This window comes from Sylvia atricapilla, chromosome Z, assembly GCF_009819655.1.
Source record: "Sylvia atricapilla isolate bSylAtr1 chromosome Z, bSylAtr1.pri, whole genome shotgun sequence".
Classification (NCBI taxonomy): Eukaryota; Metazoa; Chordata; class Aves; order Passeriformes; family Sylviidae; genus Sylvia; species Sylvia atricapilla.
This window is the reverse complement of record NC_089174.1, coordinates 20244074-20266774: the sequence shown is the minus strand read 5'-3', so window position 1 is coordinate 20266774 and position 22701 is coordinate 20244074. Positions and strand designations below refer to the sequence as shown.

At 38.1% G+C, this 22701-nt stretch overlaps 1 protein-coding gene across 4 annotated transcripts in view; it reads right to left on the bottom strand.

Moving 5' to 3' along the window:
- APC (APC regulator of WNT signaling pathway) overlaps window positions 1–22701 on the bottom strand; it is a 174710-nt gene that overhangs the window by 133267 nt on the left and 18742 nt on the right. For 3 of the 4 annotated variants that reach the window (XR_010745787.1, XM_066339106.1, XM_066339108.1), the window contains exon 2: window positions 3688–3840. Coding sequence is in view for 3 of the 4 variants with exons in the window: in XM_066339106.1 (XP_066195203.1) it covers window positions 3688–3822 (135 nt within the window). In the remaining variant the exon portion in view is untranslated. Of the gene's footprint in view, window positions 1–3687; window positions 3841–14173; window positions 14217–22701 lie in introns of those variants that run through there. The other variant, XM_066339107.1, reaches the window with a different exon arrangement.

The following is a 22701-nucleotide window of genomic DNA, read 5'->3' as shown; positions in this document are numbered from 1 at the left end:
GTTTAACCACTACCATGTTTCTTTATATTGTACATCTGGTTAGAACACTTCTCAAAAAAATCAACATATTTGATTCTAGCAACAGTCTTCCTATTTTATTTTTGATACATGTGGACACAGTACACAGAAGACACTGAATAAACTGAAAAGCCATATGCAGAATAAAATTTTAATTGCACTATATAAAAATAAAAGAGACAATGTCTTGCTCACAGAATGTGACGTATACTAAAAATGGCTTTCTTACACAAGATATCATGAATTACTGATTTACTGTAAAATTTAAGCATTCAAACAGTGAGTATGGAAATCAAGCATGATGTCATTCTTATGCTACTTCTAGAGTTCTGGAGGTTAAGGTACACATACCTTTTTCCCCCCAGATGTTTTATGGGGAAAAATACTGATAGTAATTAGCTAGGACAATAAAAACAAACAAACAAATGCTGTCTTTGAAGAGAAAAATAGTTATCTTCTACAAGAACCAGGCAGGAAAGTCTCACAAAGTCTTCTACAAATGTGGGAGACATGTAGCTATATGCACGAAGTAGTACAGGTGACACTGGACTGCTTCCTGTCTCTCCACGACTTTTACATGCTTTGAATTCAGATAAAACTGTTTATATTTTTCTAAATTTGTCCATAGTCTGCGTTTTATGCAGTTACTCTTACATCTAGACACTGACAAAATTTTCCTTTATTTATGGGCCAGCATTGTTATTTAATGCACCATCAAACAGTGTATTTATTGATTTAGAGAGAACATTTTATCATACCAAACGGCTGTATTTCATCTGACACTAAGCCAATAAAAACAACTGAATTTCCCAAGTTAGTCATAATACTCTGAGGGATTTATTTTGTTTGAACAGCTAATCCCTAGGACACAAATTAAAAACACAAATTAAAAAACAAAGTGGAGATTGTTTTACTGATCATTTTGGCACCTTCAACATTATCACATTTCTCTTTGTTTACCCATCATGCTGTTTTCTGGTCAGCAAATGGAGTTTGCACTTTTAAATAAGACATTTAAGTTTAAACAGGAAGCATTCAGACATGGTTCTTATATAGGTCAGTAGTAGTTTATGATAAATACATGTGCAAGATGAGGTCATGTTAAGCCTTTAATTCCTATATGATTACCTTACAATTCTGAAATGAAGGGATTATAAAGATGGGGCACACTTACACAACGTTTTAACACTCTTACTTCCAAAATAAGATTCTTTAAAATGTCCTTCCTAACTACTGCCCTTCACAGCTGATTAAAGAATATAAGAAAATGAGAAGACAAACAGATCAGCAGGCCCAAGAACCACTGTGAGATGTCCCTGCACTGGGCTGCAGACCAAAATTCACATTGCAAAGAAGGGATGTTTGCCATGGAACCATAGCTTCTTTTCCTCGCTGCTGCTCCCCTTCTTCCGCTAATACCTGGGATTTCATTTGGCAGGATGGGTTACAAGGGCTCTGTGAAATTTCTGTGCACCCAAAGGGTCATGTTTTCCAAGACGCAATTTCCAATTTGGGAAATTTTTTGACAGCATATTTGGTAGCCAAAGGGTTTTCAAGCCTGACTGCTCTGGTTCTGCTAATGACTTTGCTTGTAACTATCCCTAATTATGGCACTGGAACCATTCAAACCATGCAGGGCTTTTTTTAGTGCAACACATACTTTCTCCAAAAGCCTGCAAAACTGAAATTATCTTCCAATTTAAGATAATCCTTCTATGATCTCCATCAAATTTCACCCACAGGTTCCAGTCTGACCCCAAGATCATTCCTACATCATCCTTCAGGTTGGAGTCCAATTAAAACTATGTTGTGAACCTTTCCAAAGAAAAGGGTCTGAAATAAACATGGGAAAGACAGGATTTCTTGGTTCAGGTGCAGGAGCACATACATCTTAGGAATGAATCCATGATTTCCTAAGAACGTGGTTTAAAACAACAACAAGAACAGCAACAACAACAAAATTCTGAACAATCTCTTTTCTACCCATCTCCCAAAGTGAAAATAAACATACTGAGCTTGATATTTGAATTGCAGGTTTTTTTGCGTTACACTCCTTAGACCTAGAACGGAACTTTGAGACAGAAAAAAAATGAGAACTCTACTCTGGCTATGTGCATAAGCACAGAGAAGTGCAACAGAGCTACTTTCAGTTTGGTGGTCTGCCAGATTTAAAGTAAGATCATAAAGCCATTCCACATTCCAAATTAATGCCCTAGAGACCAGCTTGTACAGCTGGACTGTCCTTAGGTCACTGGAAATTTAATTATCTGCACAAAAGCTAGAAAAAGGTCAAACAATCAAAACCCAAACCACCTGTATGGGGATGAAGAGGAGAGAAAAAACCGTTTTTACTCTTCTTTTGTAAAACTAGCAGGAAAATCATCTGTCCTGTTCTTCCCTTCCTTATTTTAGACTGCAATGACTGGGAGTAGAAGGAAGTTACTGACAAATCTGTTGTAATAATATCTTAAGAAAAATAATATAAATGACAGAACTAGTTTTCAGACATGTAACTCAGCAAACAACCATTTTTTCTTCAGCTGCTAATGACATCCACTTCAAGTAGCTGGTGTAAAAGACCATAATTTCCTTTTAATTTAGGTAGCAAAGACATTTTGATTTTACACTGCAGTACAAGGATTAAGTGTATCTGAAATATCTCTGCTTTTTTCAAGTGATGGAACCAGTGTTTCTGAAAGCAGAAGAACTTTTCTTCTTACAGTGAACACACAGTCTATATGCTGGAGGAGAACAAAATGGAGTTCAAACATTTTTAATTGCTATATTACTCAAATTACTATATTTTAAAAATTAAAGATTGATTATAAAGACAGTAAGTCTGTCATAAGAAAACTAGGAAGCAAAGGGATGGAGATAAAAATGCTGTTTAATATTCAGAATATGCCTACTCCATACAGGAGTATACACAGAAATACCAGCAATTTTTGAGCCCTTCTAACTGAGGCACCAAAAGCAGACTGGTTTTGTTGTCTGCTAGCAAAAAGCAGCAGGATTTGTCAGCTTAGGAAGAGCACTGCATTAATACAGCTCTAAGGCTTGCAAAATTCTGCCTTGTTTAGTATCATGGATCACACAGAAGCAGCTGATGGTGTATCTTCCTACTGATTAAAATACATCTAAATTCCAGTTGAGCCTAGTGTTTGCTCTTGGATGGGTGGCTCTGAAGGCTTACACTTAGCCAACAAACACCAGCAGGAACAGATCTGAGTGAATTTTTTAAGAATTAATTTAGGCTTTGGGAGAGACTGGAGAACTTGCAGTTTTATGTTAAAAGGAACTTCTCCTGTAGAGACCTTAAATATTGTAATTATAGTAAACCCCCAAATTTTTAGCATTACCTGAAAACACTGAAAATCTCCAGTGTTTCCAGGATTTTCAAGAGCTGAACAATACTTGCTTTTGTCAACCATGGTCAGCACTCTGGACTTCCTCCTGGGAAGCACAGCTGTGCTGAAAGCTGTTTCTGAAAAACAGTTTTGAAATTAAAAAATAATAATAATGAAATCTAGCTTTGATAGTTTTTCCTTTACACAGTCTGGAAAATGACTTCCACAGGAAGCTAAAAGCACACAAAACTCTGAGCGATTCCCAGTCCATGACACAAAGGGCAGTGACAGAAACCCCATACAGGCAAAGAGTTTGCGATACCTTCATAGTGGATGCCTCGGTTTCCAGTTTTGTGAGGTGATTTGAGTTATCCTCTAGCTCTTGCCGAAGGTTGGAGTTCTCCATCTTTAAAGCCTCAACTTGCTTTAACAATTGATCATATGAAGCTGCGGCCATCCTGGGCTACCCCCAGCCCTTAAAAATGTAAGAGAAAATATTAAATTTAAGCATTTTAGGAAAAAACTTTTCACTGCCCCAACGTATCTAACCACAAAATCATCTCTCTCTCCCATTTACCACATGACTTTCTAAACATTTAATTTAAATCCATTATGCCAAACTGTTAATGACCAGAACTAATGCCAGATCAAGACTTTTTTTCTGTGGGCTTCGATTTGGTATGCATGATTAAGCAAATGAAAAAAGTTAATTGTCGACTGCATCTGATATTAGGGGAAGCTAGCATACATGAAAGAGAATCACTGCATCACACAAAAGCATCTTTACTACTGGCACTTCAGTTTCGACACGGAGAAATTGCAGATAATAGACCATATATAGTAATTTTTGGATAGATAACAAGCATCTTCACACATATCTAAAAGATGCTGACTGCCTACCTATTTTAGGAAACGAATGATAGTCACAGATGTTCAATGTTCCTAGAAATAGCACGCATTCTGAGAGAGATGCTATATGAAAGGAAAACAGTAAATACTGTGGATTTTAACTGAAAAAAACCCCTGCACATCATCAAATGTAGTATATATGTAGGTATTTTGTAAAAATATCCCTCAAGGCACAAGACTAAAACAGATTTCTTTCACATCATACTGCACCATTTAATTTAAAGATGAAAGGTTACTCTTGATATCAAGGCATACCATACTGTTTTCAGTAAAATTGCAACACAGTCCCAGAACACCAGCACAACTACTCAGCCATTATAAAGGAGAAAGAAACAAATATTTCAATTTCAAATAGAAACTAGAAAATGTTCCCCATTTCCAAACCAAAAGCTGCTAGAGTTGTTAATCTAACAATGTAAGTTAACTAAGATGTTGCTAATGATTGTTTCCAGCTCTTTAGAATTAATGCTATCAGTTTCTTATTCATCAGCCATTCCAGAGGAAAAAAGGAAGCCTAACACTTCACAAAACACAAGTTACCCATCCAATGTCATTGCAGACATTTCCTAAGTATGGTCTGCAACTCAGAGGAAAAAAATACAAAAAAAATTACAGGGCAAAATTCCCTTTCAGCTTTACTGCAGTACTTTGGAAAACATGAAACGATTAAAAGTTGTTATTTAGCATTTTCATTGTAACCTCTGACCAAACTTTGATCTTGTGCACACTGCTTGTGTAACCCCTTACAAAACCAAGTTTCCTCTTCTTGATGAAACTCAACTGAATCATCTAGTCTACTAAAAATTAGGTAAAATTATTCATAAATGCTTTAGTGCCTCAGTACGAATTTTGAAAACTGTGTTAAACTTTTCTAAATTTAAACTGAACAAAATGTAAAGACTACTCCACACCACTGAAAACAGGAATAATAACAAAAGATGTAATGCCTTTGATATGACTGGTTTATTTCCTTTACAAGGATGTGCCACTATCAAAGACAGGAGAAGGAAGACACCTGCCACTTATGAAATCATGATTTCCTTCCATGAATGAAAAGAATCTGTAACATTTACTTTTCAAAATTTAGTCATGCTTTACTGAATACCTCATTTTTTGAGAAATAAAGGCAATCTGAAGTAACTACTCTACAATGCAAATTGTGGGATTTTATCATCAGGCTGTTTCACCTAAAAGGTTGAGTCATGTCAAGGTGAGCCATAGTAAAAGCAAAACAAACACACAGACACCAAAAAATCAGTAAGGGTAGACTGTTTCTGTTACACTTCAAGTATGCTTTTACCTATTAAGTAACAATTTCCATTATTATTAAGAAAATTAATAGCTGTAGTTCACATTTCAGAACACACTGCATGAACAAGCCCAAGGAAAGGCAGACAGAAGAGAAGAATGGAAACTTTATCCCATTATTTGTCATGAATTAGCGCTGTATTGTAATACTAATAGAAATTTTTTACTGAAGTGTAGGAGTAAAATACATCACATTTATTCATCTATATGTGATTTATAGAAGCTGCTCTGTGCCACACAGGACATGTATTTTGTTTCTAGATAGATTATCTTTTTCTTCCATTTCTATAATTCATTACTAATATGGAAGTCAGGTAATAAGGTATCAAGTTTTTCCACTTCCTGTTCATTTTTAGGAATTCTAACTCACAGATTTGAAATTTAGAACATCAGCCCCAATAACAAGATGTACACACACAACAAGTGGAGAAAAATGGATGATGGGAGGAGCATGGTAGAAATACATAAATTGCATAGCTCTGGTATTTTATATACATAACAAACTTAGGTATATTTTTGCAAAATGAGTAAGGATCCTGAATGGGAGATTTGGTTGGCTTTCCACCCTTCTGATCTAAGTTCCTAAGCTTCCTTTATTCTCATAACATGAACGTAGGACATCGCCAACAAGAAACAGTATCCTACCTCATACTAGGAGTAATTTCCTAATTTAATAAAAAAGTCAAGCGTTGTGGGTTTTCAGATAAAAAAACAAACAAACAAACAAATTAGTTAGCTGATTACCACAACCCGGGTAACCCAAGACATTTTTTTCCTGTTAAACATATACCTAAAGGAAGCAACACTGTCACCACAACTGCAAGAGATGAATAGAAAAACTGTACATAGGTAAGGAGCAGTTCAAAGACATCAAGACAACATGGGGCACCGCTGAAAGCTAAATTACTGGGCTGGAGGCAGACTGTCAGCAAAGTTCCCCCAAAACTAGACTGTAACAGGTATTTTAAATGTTTTGTTAATGATTTTGGCAAAAGAAGTAACATCAAAACTTGCTTCCATAAATTCAAGAGGCTGCACAAGGTCAGAGGACTCCACATCATAACAATGAATATGATGAACTGAGAAATAAAGCAGTAGAAACAGGGTGGAATTGCAGAGCATAACAACACAGGGTCACTGACAAAGGAATCTGAACCTGGAGCAGTGAAGCTTCTCAGCAGCCAGCACTGTGTGCTGCCAATGAGACTGGCACAAGGAGAGCAAACATGATCCCCAGAGTTATCAAATCATTTTACAAAGAGGTGAATATGAAAAGTGAATTTAAGTGAGTGCAAAGGAAGATGTGATCAGAGAATGAGAGAGTGTATCAGAAGAGATAACCAAGCAAACCTTGGCTGCCTCAGCACTCCGAAGGCTGAAATGACACAGACATACTTTGTTATGTGGAAAACCCTGAAGAGGGAGAAAAATATTTGTGTTAAAACACAATACCAACACAGAACAAATGGGTGTAAATTGGTCATTTATCAACCTAGACTGGCAGCATCAATTAGAACTTGTAGTTCAGTGGGATCCTTGCCAAGCATACTACATAAGGAGCCAGAATTCATGACTCAAGAAATCCTATCTTGTATTCTAAGCTTTACAATACAGACAAATGCTGTACTTATTTATAATATTTCCAAGACATTTGCTGCTTCTTCTTCTGAAATAATACAATGCCAATGCATTTCACAAAAGACACCATTATTTAATTTTAAAAGGAGGGAAACTGACAAAGATAATAAATGACCACAACGCAGCTTACGCTTTCTGATGCTGAACACTGTATCATCTATCAGGCATGTGATTTGTAGAGTGAAATCACAGGGCTCCATTACACACATAAGCTGACCATTTATGAGATAAATCCCTCAAAATTAAGATCAGCCTCTCTTCTGAAAATATGTTTTTACCAACTGCCTCAAACTTGACACATCAGATCAAAATTCAGGTCCCAAAACAATCCTTGGATTTATGCTCTGAGTAAAAAAAATTACTTATAAATTTAAAATAATTTATAAATTGTAAGTTTTTTGAACATGGAACTGTCAGCATAAATGAAGCCTGTACTGTACCACTTCATCCCCTTCTTGAAGTTTCTCAGTGGTTAAATTACTTGCCCTGAGGAAAGGGTTAAACTCCAGCCCCTCTTGGCCAGGCAGGCTTCCCAGCCACATCTCACCTCATTCAGAGCAGAATTAACCAGCCCAAGGGAAACAAGGAATACCTTAGACTTGGCCCACTAGTCTGAAGCTCTACCACTGCATACGTAAACATGTTCAAAACCACTCATGTCAGAATCAGCTGGGTCAAGAATAAACAGCTCTTCTTTCCCCCTCTAGGAAATCACTACAGTGAGTGAGAATGGGAGGGAAGAACTTGGACCTCCAGAATCCATTTCACATTTCATCCAGCCCAAGGCAAAACGTATCACGAATGCAACACAACTCACCTTTATGAAATTTACTATTGTTTCAAGTCAAGTTCCCTTTTACACCCTTAACTGCATTGTTTCTTCATGAAGTGGTCATCAAAGGCAAGATCCTGAGATCTCTAGATTTACTCCAAAAATAACCATCTTGGAATACAAAAACTTCACAATTCAATACCCTCATGTAAAAGACAACCAAAATCTAGCTGTGCTACTTCCCTGAACCATATTTCTCACCATTAAGAAGCTTCTTCTCCATCTCCTATCAAAGTAAGGTGAAATTGTGACAAAAAAATTCACGCTTTATTGCATCAGCACTTTAAATATATAATATACACATCAAAGAGGAACTTCAAGCGGGACAGAACTCTTTTATGCATTAAAATCAAAATTAATGAGAAACCTAAATTTATGCAAACATAATGCTAAGATTTAGATATGCATTTTCCTATATTAAGAACTTTCTATATTAAGAAAAATGTACCAGTTGCCACTGCCCAGACAGGAATTTACATGCACCCATTTTGATCTCAGTTCCCAAGAGATAGGAAAAAATGTAATGTTGCCAGAAAACTTAGAATTTCTTAATTGATCAGACCCTTCTTCTTTGAAATCAGCAAGTGTATATCCTCAATATGCCCCGAAGAGGTTCTACTTAAGAACAATTTGTCATCTATTAAATCTCCTTATGAAAATATTTCAGACTCCCATTATTGCTTTATTAATAAAATCTATCAACACTACCATCACACTGTAGTACCACCAGTAAACAGATTTATTCCTATGGTCTGCAACTCAGATTTATCACAACGTTTATCTTCATAATGTAACAAATTGAACTATGCATATAAATACAATGTATATACATTCTTAAAATTTTTGATGCCTTTATTCTTTGTATCCAAATTTTGAAATTTTTTTTGTATCTACATTTAAATATGGATTCTATTCAATGTTCATGACTATCTGAAATACAATTTAGTAAGGCTAGGAAGGACCATCTACTCTTGATTTCTTTCTACATCCACAAATTATATACAACTCTTCAGTCTGGAGCCCAGTATCTTGTCCTTGTTATTCTTCACCATTCTGTCATTTTTTGACATTCATTTATGGGAATGTGTCTAATGACGAATTCTTCAAGAGCACACTACGCAGAATTCAGGGAGGAAATGCTGACACTGTCAGGACATTTTTCCAATTAGTTTCTCTACACTACCTTTAAAAACAGATTATTTTTAAGCACTAGGCCTAGGGGTTCTCACTCGCAGTGGTTGTGGCTTGTGGCCGGGTGGCCGGGAGGGCTGTGCTGGTGCCTCCCCAGCTGTCTGCCTCACCCATCTCCGCAAGGCTCTCACTCAGGAAAGAGGGGAAGGGCTCAGCTGCTCAAGTGGCAACTGCTAAACCACTGCAGATTACTGCCTGACTGCCAAGGTAATTAAAATAGGTGTAAATTTAAGCTCACTGTGCTGGGTCATTAACCAGGATGCTTCAGCAGCTGTTGCACAGCTATTTCCAAAAGAGAGGCAAGGCTGACAGGCAGGGCCAAAAAATCCAGCACAGCTGTTCCAGGGTAAGTGAGCTCCTTAAGTGGACCATTTTCATGCAGCTTCCTCATCTATACACTCATAAAAAAGAAGTGTGGGGATTTTGCTGTTCTTATTTTGAACATATCAAACCACATCAATTTGCATTCAGTTTCTCTGTTGACTGAATCTTGTATTGAATTTTTCACTATTTTGTCTGAAGCTTGTCTTCAGGTTTTCAGCTCTGGTAAAAAACCAGCACTCCAAGTGCTGTGTTCAAGAACTTACCAAAAAACAAGTATCACTGTGTCAGGGACTGTCTTACCCATTTCAGTTTGCGAAAGCTTTCAAGGTTTGCCAATCTAAAAATGTTTATCCTTCATTGCCATTGTCTAATTCTCTCCTTCCCTACTCACTGAAGAACACTCCACTGGACTCAAATCACAAAAGCCTGTTATCACGATTCTCTCCAAACAGCAGAAATTATATTCCTGCTTTCTCCAACACTGCATTGAAAAACAACATTATTTCCATCTGGTGGTAAGTCCATCCTTTACTAAAATGACCTTTGTTGCCAGCATATCCTCCTATCCCCCATCAAATTTTAGAACAATCCCCAAAACTTCGAGGCCGGAGCAGCTGAAAGCTGACCCATTCTGTCTGGGTTCTCTTAAACTGGGCAATGAAGGCACAAAAATATAATGAGCTGTCTTGAAGTGGCTTTGAGTGTGGTTAGAGACAACTAAGAAAATACTCAGGCCAGAATGAGCATCGCCCCTGAGTGGAGGAGCAGATCTGTTTATGTTCTCATTTGCTCTGCCTCAGCACACTTAGGTAATCAGAGATGAAGGAAGGAATATGAAAAACAATAATCACAGAAAACTGTTCTTCATCCAGTTTCTTTTAGCAACAAGGGCTTTGATAACAGAAAATTAACTGCAAATTATATAACACTATACTTTTTAATAAATTAGAAAAGGATGACATTGAAAAAAACCTGATAACAAATCATACCAAATTATAGTATCTATATTATGTGCACTGTGGATACCTGTGGGTTTCCAGCATGTAAAAAAAATACAAAGGCCAGATGAAGAGCCATTAATGTTATTAGTTATCCTAACACAATTTGTGAAAGCATTAGTCCCTTTAAAAGAAGGCTATACAATTTTCTCTAAACTTCAGGTGCATGAAGGAGGTTTTATTTTTACTTTTTCTATGCACTTCTGCATACAGGCTATTTTTGTAGACAGCAGACTAAAACACTCAAATACTACTATACTTGACCTTCCTAAGTCCTCTTGAGTGGGGATTGGGTAAAGACTGGGTTTTTTGTTCATTCAAGTTCTGAACTAATTTCAGAAATTAATTCATAACTTGGCAAGAGTTTCCAACCTACCACTGTATTTTGGGATACTCCTGTAAATTCAATACTTGGCCTAAACTCACCAACCATGAACAGAAGCATCATCTGTTCACCTTAACCAAAGTGGTAAGTGATCCACGTACTCAGCATTCTGTAAAAGACTGTGAGGAGAAGGAATGACAACACCATGGTCTGAACACTTGTGTGACACACATACTTGTGTGTCAAGTATGATACAGGTCAAGTGTGAGTTTGTGTAAAAACCAGAAATAATTTAATGTCTGGAATTTCACTAAAGAATGCTAACAATGAAAAAGCCATTCTTACTAATATGAAAAGAATAAAATTAAGAAGTCCTATGTTTTAGGCTATGAACTGTCAAGTTCAGCTTCTTTACACTGTCAAGAAAATTCCCACTTCTTCCTGTATAATTATGGGCTGGGAAGTTCCTTAGCTGGTTAGTCATGCTGTATTTGGAATATGACTGAAAATTCGAAACATGATTTGCATTTAAATAGTGTATTGAACACAAACCACTCCAGACATCATCTGAATCATAACTTCAGTTGGATCAGGAATGATTCACAAGCCTGAACACTCATCCTTCAAGATGATCATCTTTGTTATTCATGACTAATTGTGTATGCCCTCACTGCACATGACCTGCTCCTGTTTACTTTTACATTTCTCATAATCTTTAATGATTCAATTCTACAAAGTTTAAGCTATTTAAAAAGCTGAGACAGGTATTTCTTTTCCTATTTTACCTGAAAACAAAAACTCAAAACAATTAATATGAAATAAATTAGTTGTAATTAAAAATACTATACACACTACAAAGATTTCTACTATATATTTTAAAAATATTTTACAATAAGTAAGTATTTCTTCCTCTTGGGCAACTATCAGGGCTATCTTCAGCACTTTTAAGGACCAGAAGACCATTTGTCTTGCAGGAAATGTATCAGCAGCTGATCACACTGCATGTATTTTGGAAAACCATTAGTGGAAACTAGGTCTTTACTGTAAGATTTACCATCACAGTACATCATCAGTAGTATGGCCTATTTTAAACAGGATTTTGCCACACTGATAATAAAAGAATTTACCACATCTCATTAACATAAATATTTTGCCAACTACATTAAGATGCATATTGAAACCCAACATAAGAATTTAGACCAAGAGAACCAACTGTAGCCACATGCATTTCCAACTTGTGCTGCATTATTCCATGATGATATAACAATGGTATACTGTGACACAATGTATCAGAACATTTATCATAACCAAATATTTTATATTTAAGGGATGATGTTTAGAAAAGTTTCCGCCCATACATAATTTAAAGCATCATATTTAAAAGTGATCTTTTATTCAAGTTACCATTTAAGAGTGTGACTTACAGAACTACTACAATGGTTACACTGAATGATACCACTTACAAGCTAAAAAGGTAGAGGAAGAAGTATCACCACAATAATCATCATAATCACTACTGTGCTTTTGTCATTCTCTTTCCTTTTAGAAAAAAAGGGGTGAAAACACTTCTGCATCTTCTGTTTAACGTTTAAGCAATTATAATGAAGACTCAAAATGCCAAAACAGAAATATCTAATATCACCAATTTACCTTTCGAAACCATTTATTCCAAATAGTAAGTTCTCAAGTGATGTTTTAAAATGAAATATTATCCAAAGCGTCTCTCACTGTTAAGACAGGAGACTCATGATTCCAAAAATAATGATATATATAGAAAATGTTTTGATGGGATCTATAAGGCAGGTATTTAAACTGAGACTTTTCTTCATCAAACCTTTTTTGTGCATCACTCTTATTTAACAGAATGGAGAAGGAGAAGAGCATTTTAACAGTTACTTCAAGTCTCCTTAAAAATACAGAAGAAGAGTCTGGTTCCAGGAAATGGCTTTCCAGTATACATGCTTATGTGTATTTTCAGAGAATTATAATCTTGACAAAATACTCATTATTATCATCGTCACTATTATCTGCATTAGATAACAGAAAAAATTAACCAAATAGTAAAAAGACAGTACCAAAAAAAACCCAAAAAAAACCCCCACAAACAAACAAACAAACAAAAACGCAAAACAAAACAAAAAAACAAAACAAAACAAAAAACACCAAAAAACTCAGGTGCATTTTCAACAGAACAAACAGCAAACGGTGGAAGAAGCACTTAAAAACGGAAATAGATCTATATTGTGCTATTCAGGCATGTACTGAAATTTACTGAAAATACTTCCATGCACACTAAGACGCTGTGTGTTTCTTGCTACGTCTTTAAAAGGCATTTTTCAGGGTATGGCTCTCCAAATCAAGTCAAAACCGGGCGCTACTGGTCCTCTGAAGTAAATCTATCGAACGAAAAATGCCCCTTACAGCCCACAGACAAGGTCCTCCATGTGACTCAACAGGAAGAATTGTATCTTGACACGAAACCCGAACAGGATGAAATGATCTGGCAGTCTATGTGTCCTCCAAAAATCGCAACACATTTCTGCAGAAGCAAGAGCGCTCTGCTAGCAGTGACCTAATTACTAGCATAAAAGCTGCGTATTTGACAAAGGGGAAGAAAGGACCCACTGCTTCATACATAATTTATTAAGATTTCCCAGAGCATTCAGGTTAAGTCGCGGACCCAAGCACCTCTTTGTGATGTTAAATAAATCTGTGAGAAGTCAGCGGATCCCAGGGCGCGCCGAGGGCGCATCGCTGCCCCCCGAGCGCTCCCGCGGGCCGCCCACCCGCGCGTCCCCCGCGCTGCGGCAGCGGAGGCGCCGCCGCCGCCCGTCCCTAACAAAGCCAGGCCGGTGCCACCCGCGGGCAGCGCCGCGCCGCTCCGCGAGGGGCGGCTCTGCCCGCGCCGAGACTCCTATCCGCTGCTCCCCCTCCTCCTCCCGGTCCCGGAACCCACGCAGAGGCTCCGCAGGGCGCTTTGTGCCTCCGGCCGGCGCGGCGGGCTGCACTCGATCCCGCCCGTGGAGGTTCCCCGCCGTGCCCGCCCGCCCGTCCCCGCCGCTGCCGTGCCCCCCCTCCCCGCCGCGTGACAGCCCTTTCCCGCACCCCAGGTTTTCGGGTTTTCTTTCTGGTTCTCCGGGGGCAGATGGGGCGGGGGGGGAGGGGGGGTTAGCTTGTTTGTTTTTTCCTTAACCCGCGAAACCGCTTCCTCCCCCCGCCTCTGCCTGTCCCTGGCGCGGCGAGCCTGGCCCGCGCGGGCAGCCGCCGCCGTCGCCGCACTCACCCCATGGCCGCGGCCACCGCGCCTCCATCCCCGCGCCAGCTCCGGGCCCCGCCCGCGCCACCGGCTGTGCCAGCGCCGCGCGCACGGCGCAACCCCGCGGGTCACGTGCGGCACAGCCAATGGCGCGCGGCCACCCCCGCCCCGCCCCGGGCGGAGCTCCGCGCGCGGCCCCAGCGCCCGGACACCGAGCGCGCGCTGCGCGATCCCGCCGGGGCTGCGCCCGGGCGGCTCCCGGCCGCCGCCGCCGCCGCTCTTCACCCCCTGCGCAAACAGAACATTCTACGCTTTTGATGCAAAAATGAACGAGGTTCTGCGTGTACTAGCATTAAAGCTGCTACAGCTCACCTAGAAATACTTTGATACGTTGCTTATTAAAAACGCAGCAGGAAGCGTGTCCTTCAAGGGCATCTCGTATTTCTCTGCGGTTCAGTGAGACACTGTTTTCATGTGCCTTTCAGATATGAAGTTATTACGGCTACTTGGTAGCTTAATATATGTACATTTAAGCTATGTTAAATCAGAACAATAAGTACCAGTTGGGAAAATTCTAAAAGACAAAGGAGTTTATGAAATAAATCAATTTATGAAACTGTTTTACAATTTCCTTCCAGAAATTATCTCTCTTCAAGGGTAAGGACGTAACAACGTATTCATGAGGATGACTTAAAACCTCACCGAAGCACGCTACTGAAATCCAAGAGACAGCAGAAATTAAGCCATATTTCAGGTGTTTGTGCTTTTCACTTTAAAAAACAATTATCTATATAACAGGTTGTGTAGGAATCTTTAAAAAAACCTCTGAAATAAAAATCAGCTTTGCAGAAACAGCACAATATTAAAACTTTTTAAACCCCTAGAATGATTCAAGAGTAGATCTATGGGCAGTGCAACCCATCTCAACAAAACAGGGCATGATAGAAGACATCTGAAAAGGTGCAATGGTTCCTCACCTAGAGCCTTTACCTGTGGTATGTTACATAAATTATGGAGATATATGCTTATACAAGGGGACATAAGGATAGGTAACTCATTAAAAACATATATCCTGATATGCCTTCATTCTATATAATAATATTTTTGATTTGCATGAGACAAGCAGACATGTAGGAACCTCGTGGTTGGGATGAAATTAAAGGTACTGCAGGCCTGTGCATGCATGCAAGCAATTGCACTATATATTACTTAAATGCTACTAATTTCATTTCAGCTGTTTCCTCACACCTCCTTTTTCCAGTCAGAGTAGGCAACAATCCACACTCAGAAAATATGCTCTTTACCAGATATCCTTTTATCAAACACCTTTACCATTACAAGGATGTGTGATATGTAATCTGCTACCTTCAGGATAGTTTTCCACAAAATTCTCTCACTTCACCACTCAGGCTAACAGCAGAGGTACCATCACTTTAGCTGTCATGGGTAAAACACTTCAAGTCAAAGTTAAGTGGGCCATTAGTCAAGGGTTTTCCAGGTTTTACAATTTTTTGCTATAAAGCTTCTATTAATTACAGTAATTGTTGACATCCTATGGTTTACGGTGGTTTATGATCCACTTGATTCCATTTCACAGCAACCAAGTTCATCCTCCCTCAACTGTAACAAATTGTCATAGTACTGTTAACAGGTTCAAAGTTTAGAACCTAGCATTAGACCTAAAGCCATTTTACTCGATAGCTTAGTGATATACAGTACTGCTCCACCCCTCAGAAAAGCAAACCCAAATGCTCTCCCAGTTACTGTGAAGCTCTCCTCATACTAAAATTCTTTATGTTAGTGTGTACATTACGTAAGTGTACATTCAAATAAATAAACACACCACTCAACACCTGCGTTACCAGTTGGCAAGTTGTTGCAATAAGAGTTGTAGCTTAATACCAAATCAGGTTGCTCCAGTGATAGTTTTAAAACCGAAGAGTGGCAAGTGTTCAGAAGTGGCACATACTACACAGCCTGGAATGACTACGTGTGCAAAGATGACACCAGAGAACCAAAGAAACTTAAATGCTATGTACTTTAAAGCTAAATTCCACACTTAAAAGTGAAAAACTAAGCTTCCAGAAGTACAGTTGATTTTCTAGAACCCAAACCAGGTGTATTAAAGATGGAAGGCGACATAACATGTTCATTTACATACCCCACAGTGCATTTTCTGCAGCTCTGAAAAACTAACTCTAGTTCCCACTAAGTGAAAAGATTTTTGCTACTCCTGGTACTGGTTAATTGTTTTTGAGTCTGGGAGTCTCAATCTGAGCAAATTCACTGCTCTGTAGCCTGAAGTCCCACATTGATTTGCAGAACAAGCAGAAGCACAAATTCTTTAATGCTTTCTGCCAAGATGACAGCTGAGTGGGAGGGAAAAAGCCTTCCCTTCCTGCCTCATAGTAACACCCATTGTGTTATGATTTCATAAACATGGCAGCTTATGGTCTGTGTCAAATGGACTTCCCTCTACAGCAAAATCCAGTATTAAGTGAAATTCAGTTTAATAAACAGTATGCTTTGACCCTTCCCATACTGCATCTTCCAGTGATGCCAAATCACGGCTATATAGGTGAATATATTCACTCAAAACTGCTTCCGATGTGCAGTACTGGTTTTTCCTAATAAAACGATACTAATAAAACACTGGTTGAGAAAAAAAAAAAAAAAAAAAAAAAAAAAAAAAAAAAAAAAAAAAAAAAAGTTAGGGTCTCAGGAAAAAAGAAGAGTTGTACAGTAAAAAGCTTTAGACTAAATTTATTTTTGGCTAGTTATTTTCTATCTGGCAGATGGAACCAGATGACTTTTCTGTTCTTTGAAAGAAACCATTACCAAGACAGACTTAGCAATACCTGCAAGATATTACACAAACCCACCATTTAAAATCTACTAGAAGACTGATCTCTGCATTAATCCATGTAAATCGTCAAATCCAAAGGGCAGAAAATTTTAGTATCGAAAGATATCTGTTCAGTTTCAAATTACTTCCAAGATTTTGGACAAGATCCCTGCAGCCTACTCAGCCCAGCATCCTCAAACAGTCAGATGGCAATTTAGGCCCAGCAATGGAATTGGCAATATTTTTAATGCAATTTTTGATGCAGTCTATATGGTGTTTCCCACTGCATTCTAAAAATACATTTTGAGACCAAATAAAATTATAGTTAACTGTAACAACCTGCTACTAAGTGGTGCTAATTAGAATTTCTGAGTAGATTAAGATCTAAATTTTTTAAAACATAAAGTACATTCCCCAAAGTATTTATCTGCCTCCTAAGATCACAACTACTTCAAGAGAAAATGTGTCGCTGATGCTGGGGACAGGAATACAACAAGAACACATCAAGATCATGCAGCAACACCCAAAGTTTATTGTTGGGAGTTTCCTTTTATATGGGCTTCAAATTTCCTGTGATTACATACATGATTGGTTAAGGGTCTTAACTCCGCCCAGCTCACTGGCCAATGATGCATTTATGGTTCAATGGGATTGGCTGGGGTCCCCTGTTTGAACTTGAATCTGACCTATCATTATTATACTCAGGGACTTGTTTACTTCTACTCTCCAACGAGCTAGGCTGGTCTAGTTGGTGTGTGTTATGGCCAAATTACCTGTGCAGCTTACAGACCAGCTGAAGCTGTCACAAAAATGCAAGAGGTTTTATGGTTTTAGATAGCTGGCTCATAAATGGGACAATTCTCTCAAACCTTTGTAACCTCAGGCCTCTGCAGCAATACTCTTCTCCCTACCAGCTTTTCACTATTTAATATATTTAAAGTGATTGATATTTCATTATTAGTCACTGAACATGCACAGATCTACCTACCTCAGAAACCCTGGGTGGAGAGTGTTGGGTAATAAACTAAATTCTTTCTCTGGTGCCAGGAACTATTTTGGCATTACTTGCAGAAGTGAAACAATAGTGCTGCTGAGGTCTTTGCTTTCAGAACTTTCTAGTGCAAGATGTAGGCATTGACTTGTGTTAGACTGCACTTTTTAGAAAGGTGGTACTTTTCAGATTTCATTAACAAAATGAACTGAAGACATTTCAAACATGTTTCACATAGGTAAGTTTCATCTCAACACAGGACTTGATGAATTTTAGCAGCTGCTGTAATCAGAGGTTGTCTTATGCCTTTCAACTTTACATGGGGGAAAAAAATCCATGAAACTGAACATTCTCTTTGTTTCTTATTTTCTTTAGTACAGTGAAGGTACATTCACATCTCTCACTACCACACAAAGACCAGGTTTCCTCTGAGGCCTGTTCTTACCATGTGGCCAGGACCAGCCGAAGTTTGTATATACCCACATGAGCAAACTCATAACTTGCTCCAATTGGCATTAATATCACTGTTTTGGCCATTAAGAACTGTAGCCCTGCATTCTCCATCAAAATTCTCTCAGATATATTGCATGTTATTTCCGCAACTCTAGGAACTTCCAACTAGAAAGATTATCATAAAAAGTCTTCCTGAGGATCAAGAACCTAAAGGAATGCCTTTCTCATGCAGATGAAAAACGAATGAAGAAAAGAACTGTCATTGTTCCCAATGCATCATCATCCAGAACACATGCAGTAGTCCTACAAAAACAGACAGGAATTTTCTGTAGTGAGAACAGATTTTCTTATATACTAATGTATAAAATTACACACACACACACACACACACACACACACCCGGAAGTTGTGCTACCAGTTCCTTAACTTCGGAAGATTTTTCCACAATCAATGACAAGGTCTATCTTTCACAGGGGTTAATTAACTACCTCACAGGTATGTATCATAAACTAAATGAGAAAAGCAGACAAATGCATGCTTGTTTAGTTATTTCATAACTAAGTCAGAGGTACAGAAATACATCACTTGCTCTTTAAATCCTTTACTATTTAATGCTCTCTACCGTTTGCCAATTCCTTACTTTTGTCTAGAAGTAGTCTGCTCTCTGGGGCATCTCCCACTCATACTTTCTTCCCTCTCACTAAGTTTTTCCATCTGCATGAAGCTTTCTTGCTTGGAAAAAAAAAATCAAGGAGAAATACTGCTTCCTTCCTCACAAGTGTTAAGCTCTAGTGAGGAGCCATGGCCCAGTCTGCAATCTTAGTCACATTTTCCAAAAACAGTAAAGCAATAATGAAGAGAGTTTGTTTAGAAAATGTTAATCCAGTGTTTCACCATCCACTCTTCTACTCAGCTATAAAAAAAAATACCACCTTGACACAACTTTGTGTCACATTACCTATGATCTCCTCATCCACTAATTAAGAATATCACACTATCCTGGCTTGTTCAGTTCATTTCTTCTGCTGTAGTTCTTTCCTCTATCATTTCATTTCCTCTCCTGTAGCTCTTTCAGGCTTGTTTAGTAGTTTATAATATTTATAGGCATTATAATATACGCTGTATCTGCATATTATAATTTTCACTTCTTGCTTCATGGATGGTGCTTATTTAATCCACTAAATGGCTCAACATTTGAAGAAATTTGGAAGCTGATTTTAGACATGTGAGCTGGGAATCTTGTTATTTGTCTACACTGTAATGTCCAGAAAGTGAGTTCGCAGTGATCAGACAAAGTGACTTTCAAGTGTATCTTACCTCACTGGCCAGACTGTGTTGGTATGTGCCAACCCACTCACTCCAACTGCTAATTCAGTGAATTTGAAAATTTGTAATTACACCTTTTAGCCCATCTGTAGTTCTGTTTCAGTAGTCTGTTAATGGTATTGAAGGCTGAACATCTTCAGTGTAAAAGTCCTTGATCAGCATACCTCAGGGTATTTTGGAAGCATTCTTAACTCTTTTCAGCTTATTATTCAACATAAAAATAAGTCATTGGATGATTTGGGTCTCACTCCCTTAGGGACTTGCTATTATACATGCCTCTAGGCAATGGTGGCATATTAATTTTTTCCCTTCCTCATCTGGCACACAGTTTAGTCAGTTTATTGAAAGCTAAGATGAAAAGTCCTAGAGGACTTTTCTTCATTCATTCATTTTCTCTTTTCCCCATTGGGGCCATAGACTAGAAAATATGCTTAAAGAAAGGTAAAAACCAGTATATTTTCCAGTGTTTCTTGGGAGGTGTCAGAATCTGGATCTGTCTGATGGCAGATCTGCACTGAGTGCACAGCTGGGCAACACTGGCAATGGCCTTGGTTAGAAGAGAAAGCCCTATTTTGCTGCTTCTTCATACGCAGCATTAACCATAAGAAGTCACAGTATTCACATGACACATGGATGACTGCAAGTGCAAGTGGATGGTCAGATTCAGTTTCTTGTTACACTGTGCTTGACAGAAGTCCCTGCTCAAAGATGGATGCTACGTGGTTATATAAGCTTTATAGTGCCCAGGAGCATCCCAGAATTCTACACCACTCTGACAAATGGAAGCTCTATCAGTGGAATATTTACCTTTTTCTTTACAATCTTCTTTTCAGTCCTCCCTTTGTTTGGTTTGAACCAGATGTTCTTAATGCAAGAGCTGATGTCTTGTAAGCATTCTGACATTTCATAGTAATAAATCAGTTAGCTGCAGGCAGGTCATCCATTTAGCTAAGGGTCATCAACATGGTTTTTGCCAGTGGTATTGAAAAGGAGGGAAAGTTAATTTTTGTGTAGTCCTGTAAGCAACGACCTTTTCCAAAAAACATGTATTAACGATGACCATTCTCCAAGCGTGCTAAGATTAAAAAAGTTCCAGCTAGAGACAACTTTCTTAAAATTCACTGCATTACTAAAGGCTGTGACAAGATCTAGAAACACAAAGATCTTGCTAAGTCATGGCCGTGAGTTCTCTCACCATAATTATAATCTTTTGAACACTTAAATTTAAGGCTCAAGCCTTAATTTTAGCTCTTAGCTACAACAGGACACTGTATCAAATCAATATAGAAAAACTATAATTTACAAGATAAAGTGTTGGCAAGGAATCTGAGGACATATATCATACTCAAAAATATTAAAATTTTTTTCCACATTTCAGGACATAAAAGTAATTACTGGAGAGTTTGAAGAAAGACCACAAATAAAAATGGCTTGTCAAGGAAGATTTATGCTGTATGGTTTAAGGAGTACAGCTTAGCTGGTTTAAAAAAAGATAGGCTGTTTTTTATCACTGTATACTGAAAATACTTTTAAATGTCATAAGTTTAAAGACATCCATGAGCACAGATCAGACAAACTGGAAATGATCGTTGATAAAATAACGTTGCTGTGGTTAATCAAACCACAAAAGTTCAGTTGGAATTGAGCCCACATGTTGAGACAAGATACTTGAAAAAATACCAACTTTTACTGTTCTACAGACTCTAATGTAAGGGTCACACTGAACAATGCTGGGATCAACTCCACGACTGAAATATATTAAAGTTTACAGTTCAGTTAATGAGGTGAGAATTTAATTCCTTGCAATGTGCATATAGTCATAATGTCTTGGAACAATTATAATCAAGTCTCACACCACAACAATGATTGCTTGGTAAGGTTAAGAAAGAAAATTCCCCAGCTCCTTTCCTAGTCAATGCAGAACTTCCCCATTAACTGATTTTTGTCCATGCAGAGATCAGCTGCAGCAGGAGGCAGCACTCCTGCAGAAGGAAGAAAATTAACTCTATCTCAGCTGAAAACCAGGACAAGAATGGACTTGTGCTCTCAAGTAGCACAACACTACAAGACACCTGGCCAACAGGCAGTTTTTCTGCTCACTGCCATATTAATCATTGCAAAAAATGATTCATGTCATATTTCAGGTTAGCTTTTGCTTTAGAAACATTCTTACTCTCTTCAGCTTATTATTCACCATAAAAATGAGTCATTGGATGATTTGGGTCTCACTCCCTTAGGGAATTGCTATTACACAAGCCTCTAGGCAATGGTGGCATACTAATTTTTTCCCCCTCCTCATTTGGCATACAGTTTAGTCGGTTTATAGAAAGTTAAAAATACACAGCCTCAATTCAAAATATGTGTTTCTGGTGTGGGTGCTGGAAGTTACATTTTTCTGTTGGGGTTTTGAATTAATGACCTCTTTAAATAGTTAAATCTTAAATTAAAATTAAATCTTAATTTCAGGAACACTAATGAGGTGGAAAAAACATTCTCCCTTTCATTGGAAAGGGAAGTGTTTTTATAAAAGTCTGAGAAATCTATAATATCTAATGATATATTCTCCTGATAACGAAGATACAGCTTACTGAATAGCCAACAGGGGATAAAAATTCAACCATGCTCTGCCTGGTATTCAAGCAGCATGAATACTTTTTTAAAATTTATCTACCTGCAGAGTAGAAAACAAATATAAATTCGAAATATTCATTGTATTTCTAGACAATCTGCTTCCAGTATCATGCTCTACACATGTAGCAACACTGTTCTATGATCCACATTTTTAGGAGTCACAAAAAACTGCCCTTCGGCCCATTCATCATCTCTGAAATCATCATGCATCTTCAAAGTAACAAATCCAGCATCTGAGACTGCTACAATCGAAAATTTACAACTACCCAATAGTTGTAAATTCCAGTACTGCAATAGTTGCATATTCCA